General features: G+C 52.8%; 2 protein-coding genes across 2 annotated transcripts in view; one reads left to right on the top strand and one right to left on the bottom strand.

The window, feature by feature from the left end:
- Wdr93 (WD repeat domain 93) overlaps positions 1-5,098 on the top strand; it is a 53,217-nt gene extending 48,119 nt beyond the window's left edge. The window contains exon 18 of the mRNA XM_052711816.1: positions 4,815-5,098. Coding sequence (XP_052567776.1) covers positions 4,815-4,914 — 100 coding nt within the window. The 3' untranslated portion in view covers positions 4,915-5,098. The remainder of the gene's footprint in view (positions 1-4,814) is intronic.
- A 4,557-nt stretch (positions 5,099-9,655) lies between these two features.
- Mesp1 (mesoderm posterior bHLH transcription factor 1) lies at positions 9,656-12,496 on the bottom strand. The gene is made up of 2 exons (XM_052762910.1): positions 10,295-12,496; positions 9,656-9,995 (listed from the first exon to the last, which is right to left on the bottom strand). Exons 1-2 carry the CDS (start codon positions 10,967-10,969, stop codon positions 9,930-9,932), a joined length of 741 nt encoding a protein of 246 aa, XP_052618870.1. The 5' UTR covers positions 10,970-12,496; the 3' UTR covers positions 9,656-9,929.
- Between the last annotated feature and the right edge of the window lie 9,804 nt (positions 12,497-22,300).

The raw sequence follows: 22,300 nt of genomic DNA, 5'->3' as shown, positions 1-22,300 counted from the left end.
GGCTGCTCAGCACCCAAGCCACAGCATTTGTAAATATGGTTCCCATGACCATTTTCCATGGGATGGATGTGTATGACTTACTTCCTGCCTTTGTGATTCGGCTACTTGGATAAGGAGGAAGAACATTCTTTCTGCCCTGCCCTCTATCTCTGGAACACTGAGGCCATCCTGAACCCCAGCAGGAATGGAAGGGACTCTTGGTTCCTGCCTCCCTCCCTTTCAGCACAGTTAGCTCCTGGGTTCCAGCCCAGCCTCTCCCTGGAAAGGCCCCAGCAGCTGGCCGGAGTGCAGAGGGCCAAATGCCCAGGGACCTTTTACAGAGAAGAGGGCTGCCATCAGCAGAGCGGATCAGCATGGCATTGTGGGCCAGAGACTGGATTTGGGCCTCACGGCAGTGCGAATGCTGAAGAACCCGTGGGAGCTGGAGGGGACACAGAGTGTGCCTCAGTGCGAATGCTGAAGAACCCGTGGGAGCTGGAGGGGACACAGAGTGTGCTGGGGGCAGGCCAGCTCCCTGCTTACCTGAGGGTCAGACTTGCCGGAGCGTTTACAGGGCTCTGAGCTCGGTATTTGAGGCACATGCTTTGGTCATGTCACAGCCTGTTTAGCTTGCTTTGAGATATAACATCTAGGGCTGCAGAGGGTAACCCCACAATGCTGAGTGGAGAGAGTCCTCTGACATGCTGGGTGTTTGAGCACACACGTGTTCACACCTTTATGCTGTCCCTAGCTGTGAGGTCACCTCACCTCTACACATAAACACACACACACACACACACACACACACACACACACACACACACACACACGAACACACACCCAGAGCTTTTGTTTCCCTTCTGTCTGTCTCTATCATCTTTTCTGATTATTCCTTATATCTGAACTTAATTGTTATTCAACCCAAAACTAGGTGAAGCAGGGCTGGAGGGTTGGCTCAGTGGTTAAGAGCATTGCTGCTCTTCCCGAGGACCCGAGTTTGGTTCCCAGTGCCCATATGCCTGTAACTCCAGTTCCAGGGGATCTGATGCCCTCTTCTGGCCTCTGTGGCACCAGGCACACATGTGGTGTACATACATGCATGGAGGCAGAACATGCACACAAATCTCTAACAACCACAACTGGGTGACACAATGAGAGCCCACGTGGTGACAGATGCAGGTCTCACACTTGCAGTGGTTTGTCCAGATCGCTTTCACAGAGCTGCAGTGGGACTTCTGCAGATAGCCAGCATGAACTGTGCCTGTCTTTAGAGCCCGGCAAGGAGGCCAGGTCACACTGATGGTGCTCCCCTCCTGGCAGGCCATTGTTCTCGGCAGGCAGGCTCCTAAGTCGCCATTTCCACAATCCTGGACTCCCTGTCTGTTTTGGTGTCCCCATCTCTAGCCAGGACAAACTTTTGGATAGCTTGGAGGATGCCAGAAACCAGACAGGAGCAAAAACTTCCTCCTCTTTCCTGTCAAATACCAGCCCGGCAAGACCCAGGCTGTGCCCACTGGCTGCCAGGGCTGGGCTTCTGGGTGGCCCAGGGTCTCCACCCCAATAACCCTTCATCTGTGCATTCACTGGTGGGCTAACCCACTGCTGAATTAGCTCCCTGGTGATCCGGTCACCCGTTAGTAACACCATTAACTGGGGGCCAAGCTTTTGACACATGAGCCTTTGGGGGATGCTTTAATAATCTAAACGGCTTGCTACCACACACCTTGTTGTGTCTTGCCCCCAAACAATGAGGAACAATTGAAGTTCTCTACCATGATAAAGAGAGGACCCCTGTGTGGGGGTGATGGAGAGGAAGGGTGTCACTCCTGGAGAGCCTTGTGGGGTTCTCTTGCCAGGTAGTAGCAGCCTGTATGAACAAGGCTGCCTCCCCCTTTTTCCTCATTGCCAAGTAGTCAAAGGAATCGCACTGTAGGTGGCGGTGGCCACTCTGGATGACCCAGCTGCCTCTACTCTGGGTGACAGCATCTCCTGTCTCTGCCTGAGCTCGTCCCTTGCTGCCTTCTCGGGGTCCCCAAAGTCACCCCCTCTGCTCTCCATGATTCCTGACTCAGACACAGAAGCCTGCTCACGCCCCAGGCTGAGAGCTGCTCCTCAGCCTCAGGCCCCAGCACAGCTTCTTCCTGAAGCTTGCTCCCTCCACACCTCCCTTTCCATCTGGTGGCAGCCCCCTGGCTCCCCCCTCTTCCTGGCACAGGCTAGCCCTTGTCAGGAGATAATGTCAGCCTGTTCCCATATGGGCAAACAAAGCAGCTGTCCTCTTCGCTCCAGACCAGAGCCTAGCGGGCTCCTGGGAGTGCAGGCCGCACACCACAGAGTGGCCGGAAGCTGCTTGGCTAAGTGGGCCAGCCTTCCTGCAGGCCAGCTTCTCAGAGGTGAGACTTTAGGGTTTGGTGACAGACACATCTGAGTCCCCATTCGCCCCCCTGACCTTCCCTTCTCCCACACAGACTACAGGAACAGAGTCAGAAGTTCACAGAGTGTAGTCTGTGTGGCTTTAATCTGCAACTGAGGAGTTGAAACCCTACTGCCAGGATTGGGCTTCTCCCCTGTTGTGACACTTGGCCTGTATCTTTTCAACTTTGTCTGTCGATTGGAAGAGTTCTTTGTCAGCCAGGCATGATGGCACATGCCTGTAATGTCAGCACTCAGGGGACAGAGGCAAGTGAGGCCAGCCTGGTTTACATAGCAAGTGTCAGCCCAGCCAGGGCTATGTAGTAAGATCCTTTCTGGGAACACACACACACACACACATACACACACACACACACACACACACACACACACACACACACACACACACACACACACACACACCTTTCCCTATTTTGTCTTTGGAGAAACCAGGAGCCTGGAAACACCTCACCTAGACCCCAACTTCCCACACATGTCACAGAGCTAGTTCTGCCTCGTGTCTCCCTCGGGTTGGGTTTGTCCCCTGTCCTTAGTAAAGAGTTTCCACATCCAACTGGTCTGAAATGCGGCTGTGGCCCGTGAGCCAAGAGGGACGTTGTGGGAGTCTGACTCTAGCGCCTACTAGTGGTCACTATGGCAAACCTCAGAGACCTTTGAAACCGGGACTGAGGTGTGTAAAGAAAGCATGGGTGGCAGGGCCTTTAATCCCCGGCAGAGGCAGACAGGACTGTGAGTTCAAGGCCAGCCTGGTTTATGGAGTGAGTTCCAGGACAGCCAGGGCTACACAGAGACCCTGTCTTGAAAAGTGATTAAAAAACAATAGCAAAACAAAGAACAGCCTCTGTTGGTTGGCAGGTCCAGAGAGAAAGCCAATGAGGCATGCTGAGCATGCATTAATCTTATAAATCTTAACAAAGACTATTTTTAGAGCCAGGCATGGTGACACAAACCTTAATCCAAGCACTTTGGAGGTAGAGGCAGAGGCAGGTGGATCTCTATGAGTTCAGAGTCAGCCTGGTCTACATAGTGAGTTCCAGGACAGCCAACTGTATATATTGGTTTTTAAATTTTGTTGGTTTCTTTTGATGGGTATGGGAACAAGGGCCTTGGGAATGCTGGGTAGGAGCTCTGTTGCTGAGCCAAATCACCAGCCCTTGATATCCTTGGTGTTTCCTGTCAGCTCTCTTTAAAAAGGAAATTTTATAAATTGTGTGCATGTGTGTGCTCTTGTCTATGTATGTACCACAAGCATACATGTGTCTGTGAGGACCACGTCCCCAGAACTGGCGTTATAAGTGATTGTGAGCTGTCTCATGTGGGTGCTGGGAGTCAGACCTGGGTCCTCTGTAAGAGCAGTGAGCACTCATAACCACTGAGCTGTCTCTCCAGCCCCTGAATTCTCATTTCTAAAAGGCTGGCCTTAGACCTCAGACCTCTCCAGATGTGAGTCACAGTCTCTGTGCTTAGGTCTGGTTTCTGCCATCAGTGTTCGCCTTGCTGTAGCACACATGATCGCCTTCCTTTAGAAGGCAGAGTAATTCCCGTGGGTGTCCCACGTGTACACTGGCTTCTGGGCGCCCATCTTAGAAGGCGGAGTGATTCCCGTGGGTGTCCCCCGTGTACACCGGCTTCTGGGTGCCCATCTTAGAAGGCAGAGTGATTCCCGTGGGTGTCCCGCGTGTGCACCGGCTTCTGGGTGCCCATCTTAGAAGGCAGAGTGATTCCCGTGGGTGTCCCCCGTGTACACCGGCTTCTGGGTGCCCATCTTAGAAGGCAGAGTGATTCCCGTGGGTGTCCCGCGTGTGTACCGGCTTCTGGGCGCCCATCTTAGAAGGCAGAGTGATTCCCGTGGGTGTCCCCCGTGTACACCGGCTTCTGGGTGCCCATCTTAGAAGGCAGAGTGATTCCCGTGGGTGTCCCGCGTGTGCACCGGCTTCTGGGCGCCCATCTTAGAAGGCAGAGTGATTCCCGTGGGTGTCCCCCGTGTACACTGGCTTCTGGGTGCCCATCTTAGAAGGCGGAGTGATTCCCGTGGGTGTCCCGCGTGTACACTGGCTTCTGGGTGCCCATCTTAGAAGGCAGAGTGATTCCCGTGGGTGTCCCCCGTGTACACCGGCTTCTGGGTGCCCATCTTAGACGGCAGAGTGATTCCCGTGGGTGTCCTGCGTGTGCACCGGCTTCTGGGCGCCCATCTTCATCGCCTGCGCCAGATTGCAGCAGGCCTGACGTTCTCAGTAAAGGTCTTCCTGTGGCACGGTCAGGCTGAGGGGACAGAGGTGAAGCCAGTGTGTCACCTTGCAGAGTTTCCCTGCCTGAATGCTCAGGGACAGCCAGGGGACCAGGGAACCAGGGGACCGGGTGGCTGGGGCGGCAGCTCTCATTGCTGGTTGTGTGGCCCTCAGCTTCCAAAAGCCGTCGAGGACCCAGGCGAGAGGGAATGAGCCGTGGACGCGGCTGCGGAGGTACTCCATTATTCTCCAGAAAGAACACTTAAAGAAGTGACCACGAAGGGAGTCTCCACCTCGACAGCCACTCCCCGGGACACCCGGAAGGCGAAAACGAGCCACACTCAAAGCTTGGTACTTCCAGGAGCCAGTGGGGCCAACGGACTTTGAGGACCCTCGAATACTGAATGCCTCATGGAGGTTAAGCTGTCTCACGCAAATAAACAGTCTGTCAGCTGCTGTGCATGTGGCTTATCACTGCCCCCCAGCCCTGACTCCAGCCGGGCCCCGCTCCTGCATCCCCCAAGTCTGGGGGGACCGCTAGGTACGTAGGCCTCGGAGAGCCACTTCCCTGAAGCAAGCCAGCCAGCCTGGCAGCTCCGGTGTGGCCCTTTTCTGTCCCCACACCTGCCCCACTGGAAGCGGTTCTTCACAGGCTCTCTCTGAAGGGCCGGTGTGGAGCACTGTGGGAAAGTAGGCATTTAGCTTGACCAAGGCCCCGGGTTAGGTGCCCCAGGAGACAGAAAACGAAGGAGGGCCAGAAGAGTGGAGGTGAGTGGTGGGATAGCCTTAGGTCACACAGATTTGGGAGGCAGGGTCAGAGAGTCGGGCCCTGGTGGGAGATGGACCACCGGGTATCCTGGGGAACTGAGGGGACAGAGAGGCGGCTGGCTCTTCTTCAGAACTGCTCTTCCGAGGAGAACGCCGCACTCCCCGCGGCTCAGCGAAATAAATGTCTGTCTCTCCGAGGACACCATGGGGTCGTGTTGAGAACTGCAGGACGCTACCTCCCAGCCCGGCCCTAGGCTTGCCCAGGGGCTCCCTTTGGGGACTTGACCCACCTTGCGGGTCTGTGCTGCTGCTTCGTGGTGCACCCACCCACCCCCTTCCTGGCCACATGTCTTGCCCTGGTTGGCACTGATACCGACCGTCCAAATGTCCCCGGTAACACTGCGCTCTGTCCTCTCTCTCTCAATAGAAATGAGAGCTCAGCACACGGCCCCTGCCTTCCTCCCTCTTCCTTTCCCCTTCCCCTCCCTCCGTCTCCCCCCTACTCCTCTCTTTCTGAAAGATCAAAGAAGCAGAGCAAGCCACAGCCACCACCTCTCACCTCACCAACTCCTCAGCCTGAAAGAGCCCAAGTTCTTGTCTCCTCCCACCTTATATACCTTTCTCTGTCCAGCCATATCACTTCCTGTCTCAACCTTCCTAGTGCGGGATAAAAGGTGTGTGATCCCAAGTGCTGGGATTAAAGGGGTGTGCCACCACTGCCTGGCTCTGTTTCTCTTTTAGACTGGATTTATCTCGTGTAGCCCAGTGTGGCCTTGAACTCACAGAAATCCAGATGGATCTCTGCCTCTGCCTCCCCAGTGCTAGGATTAAAGGTGTGTGACACCACTGCCTGACTTCTATGACTAACTCTGGGGGGGGGGGCAGCGCAGACCCCAGTTACACTGGTTGGAACAACCTCCAACAGTCTGATCGACTTTCTTACAAGCCAGCCGCCTCAGTCAAAGGGGCTTGGCTGGCTGAAGGAGCAACCAGCCAGGAGGTAGCATGTGAGTTTCCCTAGTCTCCCCTTTAGCCAGGCTCTCAGCTGGGGTGAGCACCCGTGGCACACACAGTACCCAGGCACAAACAGCATCCATGGCACCCAGGGCACAAAAATGGCCTGGGGAAGGATACCCACAGCACACACTGCTCATGTCTCTTTTTGTGGCTCTAGCGGAGTCCCCAGCCTGCCTCCCCTTGGCCTGGTTGTGGTTATATGATGATGTAGGTGACATAGGTCTATGGTGCAAGTCTATCCCTAGAGGGACGATAGAGGTCTGTGTCCCCCAGACTTCGAACTGCCCAGGGAGGGAGAACTATGTGAGGAAGGGTAAATGGAAGGGATCCTGAGTGGAGTGTCCTGCTAGCTATGACTACCGTCATGTCTGCCCGTGGCACATCCTCTTTACTTCCTGTGTGTAGAAGGGAATAGGAAGCCTGAAATTCCAAGGACTTAGGTGTGGCATCCATAATGAGGACCAGCGAAAAGGAGCCAGACCTGGCAGAGCTCTCTCCAGACTCTGAGGGCTCAAGACACTATCTAGGGGTGAGGGTGCCATCCACTGAGAAGGAAGCCGGTGGTTCCAAGGGAGGTTCTTCCCCTGGATGACAGAGGCCCCAAGGAACATCAAGAGCAGAGCAGTGCTCAGGTGATGCACACAGCGCACAGGTACAAAACTCAATGTAGCATCCCCTCTCAGTGGGACCCGTGCCAGAGGGAAGGTATGGATAAAGCCTTCAGGCCTGGCCCCAGAACAAACAGGGCTTTGTGGTTAGATGAGGCTAACCCTTATTTAGCTCTCCAGTTCTCTGGGTCTCACAAGCCCGCTGTGCCCTTACCCGTGTAAGTTGGCTTTATTCACCATGTGTGGCCAGAAAATCTGTGATCTCGCCCACATGCAGCGAGTCTCATTGGCCACTTTCTCATTCTCTCTGAGGACCCCATCAACCCCACTTCTCTTCTACCTGGTGCTAAGCCAAACTCTCCAGCCTGCTCAGGGGCCATCCATCCTGGGCTGATGAGGACACTGTTGACCGACACCCCTCTTCCTCTGCCCGGCCTTCAGATGGCATCCTATGTCCTCAGATGACAATGGCTTAAATACCAAGGTTTATTCTTCGTGTGTATGGGTGTCACAGTGCCCCACGAGCATGCCTGGTGCCAACAGAGGCCAGAAGAGGGTGTCAGACTCTAGTTACAGGCTGAGGTCACAGACAGCTGAGCTCCCATGTGGGTGCTGGGAATCGAACCTAGGTTCTCTGGAAGAGCAGCCAGTGCTCTTAACCAGATCAGATGGGGAAAGCAGCTCCCTCACTGGAAGGAAGGCGCTGGGCCCAGCAGGGTTCAGAGTGGGCTGCCCTGGGCTGGTAGCCATATGGTTGTCCTTGTGCCCAGCTTCCTGGCCTGACTCGACCTCTCCAGACCCTGCAAAGGACTGGAAGTCGAGGTGCTGTCTAGCACACAAGCTCCAGAGTCAATCCCAGTGCAGACTTTGGCATCTGTGGGGCCTGTGAGTCTCATCCTTCCTTATAACTGCCCATCATTAAGATGAGTCTTTAATTGGGATACCTCTTAGGTTGGCTGAGAACCGGGCAACAGGCTTCCCCCACCATCTGGCTTGGGGGTGCCCGCCTGGGCTGTTGCCCTCATGATGGACTGGCACTTGGAGTCTGCTCTAGGTGCTGATTGGGTCAGGAAGGGGGGATGGGGTCTGGGGGCAGTGGGAGGTGACCCTTTTCTACCGACAATCCTGTGTCTCAGCCACTATTAGCAGGGACCTGTTAATGAAAATTCACACCCAGGTGCTAATAAACAGTGGTCTGCTCCCAGGCCCCTCAGAGGAGAGGCCCTCTGCAGGGAAGGGGGCTGGCCGATGAGCTCCACTTATCTGTGAAAAGACTTGCTAATAACTTTAATTCCCCATCCTAAAACACTGGGCCTTTGCCTCCTGAGTGCTGGGATCAAAGGTGTACCACCACATCTGGCCAGTAGCTTCTCTTTGGAGGTGATAAAAAGACTCCAAAATTAGTGAGACTAGTCCACAACTCTTATGAATATGCCAAAATCATCGAGTTGTGCTTTTTAAACAAACATGAGCCTCTTGTGGGGGCACATATCTGTCACCACAGCACTCCTGGGGATCAGGAGTTGAAGCTGAATGACACTCTACCTCAAAGCAAACAAAACCAAGAAACAAAATCTGAGCTCTGTGATACAGCTCAATAAAATGCTTATCTAAAAAAACAAACAAATACCAAGGCCCGACTTTCTGACAGTTGAGGGGGAGGGAGAGCTGTTGCCCCTCAGAGTGGGCCCTTGGTAGAGGTTACTACGAGTTGAGTGCCCCCACGGGGCTGTTCTCTGCAGCCCACTGGTCAGATGATCCCAGTCTCTCTCTCTCAATGGGCTCCAAGTGCGCGTCTTCTCGGCTGCGTATTCCCGATCTGAATTCCACCAGCACAGGTCAGCAATCACCAAGTCCTTCACCTCACCCTAGCCAGGCCTCCAAGGGACCATGATCACACCAACTCAGCTCTCCTACAAATGTTCTCTCTCGGGGTTGGGGAGTTTAGCTCCGTGGTAGAGCTCTTGCTAGGCAAGCGCAAGGCCCTGGGTTCGGTCCTCAGCTCCAGGGGTGGGAATGTTATCTCTTTCTGGAAGCCACATGGGAGAATCAGGTCCAGGGACAGTGTCCCTGGTGCTGCAGCCCAGTTGCCCAGAATGAAGACATGGCACTATCCTCCCGTGGCTGAGCACTCCAATGCCCAAGTCCTACATGGGTCCGAGACCTACCTTTATGCTTCTGTAAAATATATGGAAAGGTCACCAAGGCACAATACACACTAATGGAGTTGGATTTTCTACAGAAGTATCCTGTGGTTATCCAGTTCCTCCCTAAGTTGGAAAAAGATGAACTACGTCCTGCCACCTTCTCTCAGGAAGCCCCACCCACTCCACCCTACCCCGCCCCTCCCAGACTGACCCACAGATAGCCGTGGACCAGGATAGAGGTAGAAGACTACAGGGCTCCGGGCCTGTGTTTCCAGGCTGAAGACGAAAGACTCCCTCTCAGCAACCCCATGTTAGCTTTCCTGCCGTGTACCAGAACTTCCAGCAAGATATATGGGCTTGTGCATATAATCCCAGCATGAGTTTGGGCCAGCTTGGGCCTTACAGTGAGAGTTCCTGGAGGAGGGACGGGAGGAAGGACACGGGACAGGGACGGACGGGACCCACAAACACCAAATGACACCAGCACAAACGGTTTATTCACAAATAAATAAATATACACCAAGCAGCGTCGTGTGCCTGCTTCAGTTTCAGAGCATTTACCCTATGGGTCCCTCCTTCCCAAGGAGGGTTGGGAAGGTACGGTCTAGGTGAGGCTCCCACCCCGGGAATGCCCACGTTGGTATCGCTGGTGCCTCTTCCAGGAAATACTCGCTTCGAAGGGGCGGAGGCAAAAGGAAAAGTCTCTGTGCTCAGATAGGGTGCCGATCATCCATAGTCCCTTTGACGCTTCAGGCTGGCGGCCACTCCTGCGGCGTCCAGGTTTCCAGCAGAGCCAGCACGTCGCTGCTGAAGAGCTGCAGAAAGAGTGAACAGCGCCGCAGTCAACACCTGCCCTAGTGCCTGATCCGCGCGCTCATCTGCTCCACGCTCCAGGCTCCTCGAGCGAGCAAAGCGACCTCAATCCCTGCCGGTTCCCCCGACCCCACCCCGTTTGGGCACACAGGGAACTGAGGGGATGCTCGCTAGGGAGATCGGGTGAGGTCAGCTGCCCTCCGAGGTGCAGCAATGAGGATGGTGCGCGCCGTGAGGTTGTGGGTCGCCGCCCCGACAGCAGGGGGCGCCACCCAGACGGCGCGGGGAAGGGGCTACTAACCGGAGACGAGTGGCTGGGCTCCATCTCCTGCCTTTCCAAGGGCGCTGTCTCTGTCTCGGCGTACAGGAACGATGGGTCCCAGGACTCTGCGACGACTCGGGGTCCAGGGCAGGCGGGCGGGGAACCCCACGACACCCCGCTGCAGGCAGCGGGACTCAGATGCAGACCGAGCGACTGCGCCTGCGCGGGGCCGCCGTCGGGGCACAGCGGGCAACCACGAGGTGACGCCGCGCCTGCGTGCCGCTGTCGCCGGAGGCTGTCCTCGCTGAGGCCCAGCACGGCCGACAGGTGGCCGATGTAGCGGATGGCCAGGCGCAGCGTCTCGATCTTGGTCAGGCTCTGGCCGGCGGGCGCCACGGACGGCGGCAGGAAGCGGCGCAGCTCGTGCAGCGCGCGGGCCAGCGTGCGCATGCGCAGCTTCTCCCGCTCGCTGGCGCTCTGCCGCTGGCCGCTACCCAGGCGGCTGCTGTGCGTCCCGCGCCTGCCGGGGGTCCCAGCGCGCCGGGCCGGGCGGGCACAGGGTGGCGTGGGGCTGCCGGCCTGGGCACCGTCCCACGAGTCCGAGTGCCAGCCCGGGGAGCAGACGCTGTCCCGGTCGGAAGGCACCATCGAGGGACGACGAGCGGGACCCGGGATCCAGGACTGGGCGAGCGGCGCGCACAGGGGCTGGGCCATGGCAGCGGAGGCCGGTCCATTGGGCCCGCGGCAGCTTTATCCCGAGCCCAAGGTGTGAAGTGGCCCCTTCCAGGACTCATCAGCACATCAAAGCCGGCTCGAGCCAGGAGTGGGGGCAGGGCCTTACCCTTTGAACCAAGAGCCAGGGGCATCTAAGGTGCAGGACCCTTGGTTCAGCCGACCCTACTGGGTCATATTTGGGGCCTCACAAAGACAGGAACCTATGACCTGCGGTGCCCAGGGCGTTGAACCAGCCTTGCAAGTTGGAAGAACCATGCTCAAAGAACTGAAGTCCAACTCCTAGGTTTAGGGTATTCCTTCATATATTAGGGACCCTACGCCATTTCCCCCCATCATTTTAATTTACAAGTTGTATGATGAGATTCCTGGATTGCACTGGCCAACTGTGGACTAGGGTAGGAACCTCTAGACACCCAGAGAACTGTAGCCCATTCCTCCTCAGAAGCTTGGTGGTAGCCTCTAGCCCTTCCTTGATGCCCAGGCTGGGGGAGGCACAATGAAGAAACTATCCCAACTGGTGAGGCTGCTGGGTTGTCTGGGCAGGGGGGAAGGGGAACCTGCCTCCCTACACTACAAGTCACTCTGCTCTTGGGAACTTGGTCCATTTCTCCAGCTCTCCTGTGACTAGCATTTGACAAAACTCAACAGCCCTGAGCTGGGTGTGGTGGCACACTTGGGAGGCAGAGGCAGGGGGATCAGGGCCAGTCCTGGCTGTATGTAGGCCGGGCTAACGTGGGCTTCATGAGATCCTGTCTCAAACAAACAAAAAGCAGACATCTCCCCCTGTCCCATAGCAGTCTTGTAATCTCTCTATTTCATAGGGTGCTACCTGTTAGGTTCTTGTAGGTGCCTTTTATTTTATCTAAGATTTTTTTTAATTTATTTATTTTTATTTTACGTGCATTGGTGTGTTGTCTGCATGTATGTCTGTGTGAGGGTGTCAGATCCCTTGGAACTGGAGTTAAAGACGGTTGTGAGCTGTCGTGTGGGTGCTGGGAATTGAACCCAGGTCCTCTGGAAGAGCAGTCAGTTCTCTTAACTGCTAAGCCGTCTCTCCAGCCCCCTAAGATTTATTTTTATTGTGTATATGTGTGTATGTGTGCAACCATCTGTGCCAGTGCCCACACAGGCCGGAGGCGTCACATTCCTCAGGACCTGGAGTTAGTTACAGGCAGTGGCGAGCTGACTGAGGTGACTTCTGGGAACTGAACTTTGAGTCGTCATCGTCAAGAGCAGCGTGCTCTTCTTAGCTGCTGCTGTGCCATCTCGTGCCCTGTCCCCCTGACCCCTGCCCTCCCCCAGCCCTGCCTTGAAACAGGGTCTCATGTAGCCCAGGCTAGTCTTGAACTTACTGTAACTGTCCTTGAACTCCTGATCCTCCTGCCTCAGCTGAGTGCTGGCATTGCAGTTGTGAGCTGCCGTGCCTGGGTAGTGAGGATGGCTGCTCTTACCACACCTGTTTAGTGTTGGGCTGGATGGAGAGTCTTGGTTGGAAAAAATAAAGAGAAATAAATACAAGTTGAAGAGAAATAAAAAATTGTCCCCACTTACATGCAGCATGTTTATTCACATAGTCTCAAGGAGTTGGGTGTATGACACATGCTTGTAATTCCAGCACTTAGGACATGAAGACAAGAGGATCCGGAGTTTGGGCCAGCCTTGGCTACAAAGTGAATTTGAAGCTATTCTGGGCTACACGACTGTCTCAAAAATACCTAGTAGAGGGCTGGGGGTGTGGCTCAGCTGGTAGATGTCTGCCTGGCCTGTAGGAAGGCCTGGAGTAGCACTGGCCTGTGACTCCACTGGGGAGGTAAAGACAGAAAGACCAGACAGTCAGGATCAAGTCCATCTTCCACCTAGATACAAGGTTCAGTAGTTAAGAGCACTGGCTGCTCAGCTGGCCAGTGGTGGCGCACACCTTTGATTCCTTTGATCCTGGCCCTCGGGAGGCAGAGGCAGACAGATCTCTGTGAGTTGCAGGACAGCCAGGGCTACACAAAGAAAACCTGTCTCAAAAAACCAAACGAATGAATGAACGAATGAATAAATAAATAAAAGCACTGGCTGCTCTTCTGGAAGACCCAGGTTTGATTCCCAGCCCCCACGTGGTGGCTCACAGCTGTCTGTAACACAGTTCCAGGGGACTCCACTTTTCTGGCCTATAGCTGGAGAATTTCTCTCCAGCTCCCGCCAAGTCCCGCCAGTCCAGGAGCCCACTTATAAAATAAACACACAGACTCTTACATTATTTAAACTGCTTGGCCATTAGCTCAGGCCTATCACTGTCTAGCTCTTACTCTTATATTCACCCATTTCTATTAATCTATACTTTGCCACATGGCTCGTGGCTTACTGGTACCTTACATCTTCCTTGTCCTGGTGGCGGCTGCAGGCAGTCTCCTCCTTCCCTTCCTGTTCCCTTAATTCTCCTCTCTGTTAGTCCCGCCTATACTCCTTGTCTGGCTACTGGCCAATCAGTGTTTTATTTACTAATTAATATATTTGTCATACAGAACATCCCACAGCACTGGCCTCTGGACACTACACGTGCATGTAGTACATTATATACACACAGGTGCTCATACACACAGAAAACTGAAAAACACCCTCATCTCACTTACGTAGTGAGTTTGAGGCATACCTCAGAACCAAGCCCCTGAGCCTGATGGGCAGATCTGGGATCTGTCTGTCTGAGGGGCTGACGCAGGAGAACCACAAAGTCCGGCTAGGCTACAGAGTAAGTTGGAGGCCAGCATGGATGACTTAGTAACTCTCTGTCTCAAAATAACAATAGGGCTGGCAGAGTACTTGCTTAACATGCACCAGGCAGAGTATCTGGTTTGCCTGTCCAGCCCTGCAGGCCTGAGTTTATGCCATTGGCCTGGTGCATACTTTATGGCTGCCTTTTCTTCAGTCGGGCCACAAAGTGCCTGGTGTCTGGCATCACATCTGTATCCCTTCTTCAGAGGAGTGGCACCCCAGGTCTCCCAGGGGTCTGGAATTTTGTACCCCATATGTCTTCTAGATGGGTGACGGTTTGTAGTAGTGAAGGCCCCTTGGATTGGTACCTAATTCTCTGGGCATCTCTACCTTCTCCCATCCCTTCATCTCTTGCCTCCTCAAACACTTCTCCATCCTTCCCTCTGCCTTCTATCAGAAGGTACAAGCCCGCAGTCCCACCCAGAGAAGCGGGTACTCTCCTGCCCTTGGGAGTGGAGAAGTGGAACCCATGCTTATGTGAACTTGCTTATGTGCCTGGCCCAGAAGGTCCCTTCTCAGCCTGCAGCTGTCCACAGGGTCTACCCCTCCTGACCTGTGGCAAATGGATGCCTTCCTCCAGCTCCCGATCTGAACAAGAACCTCGAGCTCCAGATTTGTGCTTCTTGGTTGACACCAGACAAGGAGCTGGGGATGTGCTGTATGCTGGGGCAAGGTGGGAGTGTACAGTGTACGCGGTAGGCCTCCACAGGCAGGAGGGGTGAGGTCTCAGCTCTGAGAACACCTGAGTGTCCCAAACACTCCAATTCCCATGTGGCCATGATTTCACAGTATAGCCAGAAATTAAGAAAATTCACCGCGAGTCCTTGTGTCTTAACTTGAAAATGCAGTAGGTGCACATGGTTTAAAATGAAAAGGTGTCCGGGTCCCGAGGGCGTAGCCAATCCTCTGATGAGCATGCGTCTGGAGCTTCCTTCTGCCTGCCTGCTCCAGTCCGGACTGGCACTGCTCATTGCTTGCTTCTCGTTAATGGTGCTTTGAAGTGCATTTCATTTCATTAAGTACAAAGTTAAGTCGGGATAAGATGGTGTTGGAGATGAGGGAAAGTTTAAAAGGCCCAGAGTTAGTGAGGAGGTGAAAGCCTAACAAGGACCGCATGAGAGGCGGGGCTGATGGCAGGTCCTGTCTCCAACCCCATCGGAAGACTAAGTCACTGAAGTGCCTCGTGGAGTCCCTCCCTCCCCTGTCCCCCTGTTGTCCCCGTGGTCTCTGGGAAACCTCGGGGCCCAGCTGGTGCAAGGGCAGTCCCAGCCTCGGCTTCCCTCCACCCGCCCCTTTGATCTCCTTATCTGGCCACTGTCTTCAGTGGGTTCTTCGGGACCTGCTTTGAGTTAATGAGTTCTCCAGGCTGCACTGGCCCATACAGCCTCCCCGCTGGGCCAAGGCCTTCACACTTTTGGGGCCTATGTTTTGACAAGTGCCAGAGCCAGCGGCTTCTGCTCCCCTGGCCCGAGCCTCCCCTGGTTGCCAATGTGTAAGGCTGGGAAATGAGGCCTTGCCACCACCCCACCAAAACAGAGGTGAAAGTTCAAGCCTCAGCCAGGTAGGGGGCATGCAGGATGGGGAGGGGCGTGGGGCAGGGGAACGGGGTGACTTTCAGGCTCAGGATCTAACCTCAGCCTTTGGGCTGGAGCCTGAGCACCACACTCCCAGCCATTCTCCAGCCTCAGCGCCCTCACTTCCCAGCCAGCCCCTCTGACATAGCCTTGCTAATCAAGGGTGCTATGTAAAATGGCCTTGCAGCCTCTAATCTCCGGGGACCCTTAAATCCCCAGCAGACCTTACTTCACATCTCAGAGCCCCAAGGAGACATAGGAAGAAAGAGGTTTCTAGGCCCCAGCCTGGACCACGTGGGCCAGAAGTTCTGCAGGATGGAGCCTGGGAATCCAGGAACATAAAATCCAGGCCCATGAGATGGCTCACTGGGTAAGGCCACTTGCTTCCAAGCCAGGCAGCTGGAGTTCATTCCTCAATCCTCAGGACCCACACGTTGTCCTTGACTGCCACCAGTGCACCTGCAAGTGTGTGTGTGTGTGTGTGTGTGTGTGTGTGTGTGTGTGTGTGTGTATGCACAACACCCCATATATACAATAATGGTAAATATTTTCAAAATCTCTCCAAAATAATGAAAGTACCACCTCCCAATCCAGAGACAGAAAGGGCACGAGAGAGTGGCCAGCTCCTCCCTTCCCTGGGACCTTCATTCCTTGGGCCACAGATAGATGAGTCAGGACTCATCTACTTAGAAAGCCCAGCAACAGAGGCCCCCATTTCTCACCCCCCCATACCTCCTTCCTCCTTCCCCATCAACCACCCCACATGCCTGCCCGATAAGACTCTCCGAGGTTCCTGAGGCTCCCGGGGCGGCCTTCCCCCCAAACCCCCGCCGGCCTCCTCCTCCTCCTCACACCTTTAGCTCCGGAGCCACAGAGCTGGCACACCATCTGGAGTATATTATTCTGGACCCCGGATAATCTGATTATCTGGTCGTGGGCCAGTTGGATGCTCAGCCAGTGGCAGCCACAGGCAGCAGAGGGGTGATGAGGAGGGAGGGGGTGGGAAAAGAGGAAAGAGATTTGGCAGATCACCCCTCCCCACCCCCGGAAAGGCTCAAGAGGAAATGCCAGAAGCCCCGTGGGTCTGAGGCTGGTTGATAATACTGAGGGAGTAGGTATCACCTCTCTCTTTAGGGGTGTCATATTTATGATTCATGGCCTCAGCCAGGTAAGTTGGGGGTGGGTCTGAGCCTTAGAATGAAAACAGGAGAAATTGAGATATAAAAGGATTAAGGATCTGGGCTAGCTATCCCAAAGCAAAGACACAAACACATATGAATGCAGGAAGTGTGGCGTGCCCCTCAGGTCCTCAATCTAAATGGATCAGGGACTCTGCCTGTGGAGACCTCTGCTGGTTCCTGGGCATTCCTACGTTCTTGCACTCCCAATTGCTGCCGGCAGAGGGTGATGTACAGCCACTTGAAAGCTATTTATTTATTTGTTTGTTTGTGGTTTTTTTTTTGACAAGGTCTCCCCCTCCCTAGGAAGCCAGAATGGCCTCAAACTATACAACCTAGACTGGTCTCAACTCTGGGAGGTTCATCCTGTTTCACACTCCTGGGTGCTGGGATTATAAACATGGAACATCGTGGAAGCTTTAAACCTGACCCGGCCAACCTTCCTCCAACCACTAGAATTTTGCTGGAACTGTATCTGAGGTTATGTTTTAAGGTGGGATGAGATGTTGGGAACACGAGGGGATGCCCATGCCTGTGGGATGGGCTGTGTGAACCTGTCTGTTCATCAACCCAGTAGGAAAAAAATGTATTTATATGCGGACAGCAAAGCAAGACAGGGGCCCAGAGAAGTGAGAAGGGAGAGGCCGGGAACACACAGCCCCAGGTCCAGCTAAAGCAGAGAAAGAGGTGGGCTTGGTGGTGTATGCCTGTGGTATCAGCACTTGGGAGATAGAGGCAGGAAGATCAGGAGATCAAGGGCAAGCTCGGCTGCATTGTCGATTTGAGACTAGCCTGGGCTCCTGTCTCCAGACAAACAAGCAACGTGAAAGGTCAGCCCCAAAGCTGAAGCTCTACTCACGGGCTACTTGAGATTCTTTGTTCCAGCCCATCTGGGAGGCTCTGCAGACCCAGTTCAACTACCGACGTGCAGAGTGAGACTATGGGGCTCCTCGGATCCCCAGCACCCGCCCCACAGCAGTGAAGCACCAGGTAAGTGGTCTACAGGCAGGGACAGGAGAGAGACTCCCACACCAAGGTCCAGGGGTAACCAAGGCCCTCAGCCAGCTCTAAGGCTCTGTCTCAATGGCACAGAAAGCAGGCATTAGACCCAGGAAAGAGAGTCGGGCCATGCCAAAGGGGCTGCAGAACAAATAGGAGAAGCGGCTGGAGCTTAGGCTGGCCCCATGATCAAGAAAAAGGAGGAGGGCCTCATGGGTCAGCACTTTGCTCTTAGAACCAAGGATCTGGTGGAGTTGACCCTTGATTTCTCTCCAAGACAAGTCCAGAGGCAGCCCTGGGCCTGACCCAGGAGATTTCTTCACCCCTGAGATTATGTCTATCCCAGTCCCTGGGAGAGCATGGGCTGGCCCCAGGTTTCAAAACGGGTTCCCACGCACCTTGCCCAGCCATTCTGAATGGGAACCTGTCCTGACAGGAAAGAAGTGAAGGTGTGGGCATGTTGAGCGACAACTCGGGTGCAGAAATGGCCATTCAGTATGAGACCGTGCGTCCCAGCAAAGCCAAAACACTCCAAACTCATGAAATAGCTCTGCACGAAAAGCAGCCTGTGGAGCTGGGTGCTCTGCGAGGGTTTGCAGTGTATGTGTGTGTAGACGCACAGACAGAGTCCTCAAGGCTTGGTGGGTGCACTCGTGTCCTTCAGCTGCAGGGATATGGTCTCCAAACATGACACAGTTTGGTCGCCATGTAGAATACAGCGGCACAAACTGAGGTAGCCACACCTTCACTGTGAGATCTCAGGGACCATGTTGTACATACTGTTGACTGTTATTACCATGTAGTACCTATGCTGGGGGGAGTGGGTGAGTCTGGGTTCAAATTTCAAGAGACTTATGAATCTTCATAGTAATGCTTAGTTTTCACAAGGAAACTCCATCTATAAATTACTGACACAATTTTGTAAGGCTTCTTTTCTTCTTTTTAATTTTTTTTTACATGTGCAATCTATTGTTGTTCTTTTTTTAAAACATTTCATGTGGGCTGGAGAGATGGCTCAGCGGTTAAGAGCACTGGCTGCTCTCCCAGAGGACCCAAGTTCAATTCCCAGCACCCACATGACAGCTCACCACTGTCTCTAACTCCAGTTCCAGGGGATCTGACACCTTCATACCAATGCACATAAAATAAAGTTAAATAAATTATTTTAAAAAACCCAAACATCTCATGTGACCCAGGCTGGCCTCACCAACACTCCTGATCCTCCTAACTCTGCCTCCCCAATGCTGGGATTACAGACATGTGCCACCATGCCTGGCTCATGTGTGCAATTTTAAAATCATTTTTCAGGGCTGGGGGAATAGCCAGTGACAGAGGACTTTACCCAGGATACATGGGGTTTCCTTCCCAATACCACAAGACTGGGTATGGGGACTCACTGGGATCCCAGCACTCAGAGTCATCCTCCGCTACACAGAGAACTCAGAGCAAAGCTTGGGATACTTAAGACTCTGTCTCAAAACAATCAAACAAAGCCCAATGTGCTCCCTGTACACTCAAGGAACCGAGCGCAGGGGCTCAGGCAGCTTCTTGTAGGCCGATGTTCAGAGCGTCTCTGTCAAATAGTAAACACTGGGACCAGCTCAAGTGGCCCCAGTAGATGAATGGATGAAAAGGTGGTCCAAACCTACCATGAATATTACTCAACCATAAAAAGGATGCCATATGATACATGCCACAATTTGGATGAGCCTCAGAAACTCGATGCTGAGTGAACGGAGGCTGACACCGAGGACAAAAGTGGTGTGATTCCCGTGACAAGAGGTGTCCAGAGAGGGCAGAGCACAGGAAGGGAGCAGGTGAAAGGCTGTGGTGTGAGGAGGGGGCAACAGGGTGCTCTTGGTGCTCAGGAGGGACCAGGTTCCTGTTGGAGTGATGAAAACAGTTTGGCGGCAGCAGCAGCGTCGTGAGTATAATCTATGTCATGGAGATGCCACCAAAGACAGGTTTTGAAGGCCTCCCGTTCATCCTGCAAAGGCCTCCCTCACTAGACTGAGGTCGGGGCAGCGATTCTCAACACTGGGGAAGAAAACAAACATCTAGGGTGGGTGACGCGCCAAGTTCCACCCCTAACACAAGGACGGGGGGGGGGGGGGGGGGAGTACATGAGTGTGGGGTGTGTGTGTGTGTGTTATATGTGTATGTGTGTGTTATGTATATATATGTGTGTGTGTGTGTGAGTGTGGTATATGTGTGTGAGTGTGGTGTGTGTGTGTGTGTGTGTGTGTGTGTGTGTGTGTGTGCGCTGTGGGATGTTCTGTATGGCAAACGTGTTGCTCTGATTGGCTAGTAAATAAAACACTGATTGGCCAGTAGTCAGGCAGGAGGAAGTATACAAATGGCGCCCAACGAGTTGGCAAGAGTTTCCACCCAAAACCTGAGAAAAGATTCTAAAACGGAGCTAAAAACAGCTTCCTAATTGCCTCTCTCAAATGAGCGGCAGCTGCCAGTTTGAGCTACTGGTGGGTTCCTAGCATGCGCACTCGATCTGCAGTATGGCGGGAATGAGGCCTCTGCAAGTGGCACATTAAGCTGTGTGGTGGATTTAGCCTTTGCAGGTACAAAACAAAAAAAGAGGTTTCTGGACTACACACTGCTTGGATAAAAGCATAGACCCACAATAGCTCCCAGAGCTGGCGGTAAATGTACCACCGCCATGTTGGGAAGCTGAGGTGGACAGAGCCAGCAGCCATAGCGCAGTTTCAGTCTTACAAATGCTGCAGTTTAAAGCAATAGATTCACAATAAGACAGATTCAGATGTAATAGTTTACAATGTGTATAAAATATACGTAGACTTGAAAGAGACAAAAAAGGTGATATATACAGTTATATAAACAAATACATAGTTTTAAAAATAAAGTCTTTAAGGAGACAGTAAAATTAATATAAAAAAATAAGCCACGTAAAGATGAATATTACACAGAGAATCTAGATTGTGTTGTCTTTGGGATTTTTAACTGCAGAAAAACATTTGATCATAAAAGATGTTGAGTTAAACCAATATGTATATTTTAAAGATACCTTGACTTCAAAATTTGGATGTAAGGATGTGTTGCTTTGGAAAGGAGGCTCTGCTTTTGTTTCCACAGAAAGCCAGAGGCTATGGATTTGTTCCAGATTAAGATACATCAGGTTTGACCAGCCAAGACCCCCTGAAAGGTCTCCGATGACACCATGGCCCAGATGATCCAACATCCAGAATGGTTTGAAGGCAACTGGCTCAGACAATACAGCCTCATGGACTATTCCATAATCCTAAAATTTTCTTTGTGTCCCCATAAGATACAGCGCCCCCCTCCAGCAGGAAGTAGTAAGAGAAGCTACGCCCAAATTCCCAAATTATATGTTATTTTACTTTGTTAAGGTTAAAACCTTCCTTTTTGAACAAAAAAAAGAAAAGGGGAAGTGCTGTGGGATGTTCTATATGGCAAATGTGTTGCTGATTGGTTAGTAAATAAAACACTGATTGGCCAGTAGTCAGGCAAGAGGAAGTATAGGAAGGACATGGAGGAGAATAATTATGGGAAGTGGAAGGCTGAGTCAGAGACACTGCCAGTCACCACCATGACAAGCAGCATGTGAAGATGCCGGTAAGCCACGAGCCACGTGGCAAGGCATAGATTTATAGAAATGGATTAATTTAAGATATAAGAACAGTTAACAAGAAGCCTGGTATGGCCATACAGTTTGTAAGCAATATAAGTCTCTGTGTTTACTTGGTTGGGTCTGAGCGGCTATGGGACTGGCGGATGACAGAGATTTGTCATGACTGTGGGCCAGGCAGGAAAACTCTAGCTACGTGTGTGTGTGTGTGTGTGTGTGTGTGTGTGTGTGTGTGTGTGTTTGTAGACAGAATGTCATGCTGTAGCCCAGGATAGGCTCAAATTCATGGCAATCCTCCTGCCTCAGCCTCCTGAGTGACAGACTTGTAGCCATGCATAACCACAAGGCTTGGAAATTTTTAGGTTATAGATTGATATTTTTTTAAAAATTAAAAATGTGTTATACAAAATCTTAAACTGTGACTTCTATCTCAACGTGCTTTTTACTTTTCTTTGTCTAGGGAAATATAGGGCCATAAAGATTACTCAGTGGGTGAAGGTGCTTGTCGCCAAGCCCAACTGCCCCTAGGGCCCACGCGGTAGATGAGAACCAACTCCTGCTGCAAGTTGTCCTTTGACTTTCACATTCAAGGAGGGCACCCCTTCCTTACACACACACACACACACACACACACACACACACACACACACACACACACTGAGTGGAGGATAAAATTTGAAAAATCTTTTCATGAAGAATCTACTAGAACCTTACTAAAATTAAACAAACAAACCAAAGCCCAGGCCTGCAGAGAGGCTCAGTCAGTACGGTACTGCTGTGCAGAAATGAGGACCCACGTTTGGTCCCCCAGAGCTCACATAAAACACCAGGCACATCATCGTGCACCTGGAACCCGACACCAGGAAAGTGAAGACAGGAGGACCCCCAGGACTCCATGGCCAGTCAGTCTAGCTGAATCCGGGAGTTCTGGATTCACTGAGAAACCCTGTCTCCAAACAGGATGGAGAAATGACTGAGGAAGACAGCATCAGCCTCTGGCCTACACACACACACATGGCATGTGTCTCTACGTACTCGTGAGGTGGAGGCAGAAGAATTAGGAGCTCAAGGTCATCCTCAGGTATGTAGAGTGTTTGAGGCCAGCCTGGGCCACATGAGATCATATATATATATATATATATATATATATATATATATATATATATATATATATATT

The sequence above is a fragment of the Peromyscus californicus genome, unplaced genomic scaffold (assembly GCF_007827085.1).
Source record: "Peromyscus californicus insignis strain IS unplaced genomic scaffold, ASM782708v3 Scaffold_4__1_contigs__length_199733344, whole genome shotgun sequence".
In the NCBI taxonomy this organism is placed as follows: Eukaryota; Metazoa; Chordata; class Mammalia; order Rodentia; family Cricetidae; genus Peromyscus; species Peromyscus californicus.
This window is presented reverse-complemented; position numbering and strand designations above follow the sequence as displayed.

Bases quoted from the DNA above. Each gene is read 5' to 3' on its own strand.
- Mesp1 (XM_052762910.1), bottom strand. From the start codon at position 10,969: ATGGCCCAGCCCCTGTGCGCGCCGCTCGCCCAGTCCTGGATCCCGGGT. The intron at 9,996-10,294 runs GTTAGTAGCCCC...CTCTTTCTGCAG, and splicing joins AGCCCAGCCACTCGTCTCCG to CTCTTCAGCAGCGACGTGCT.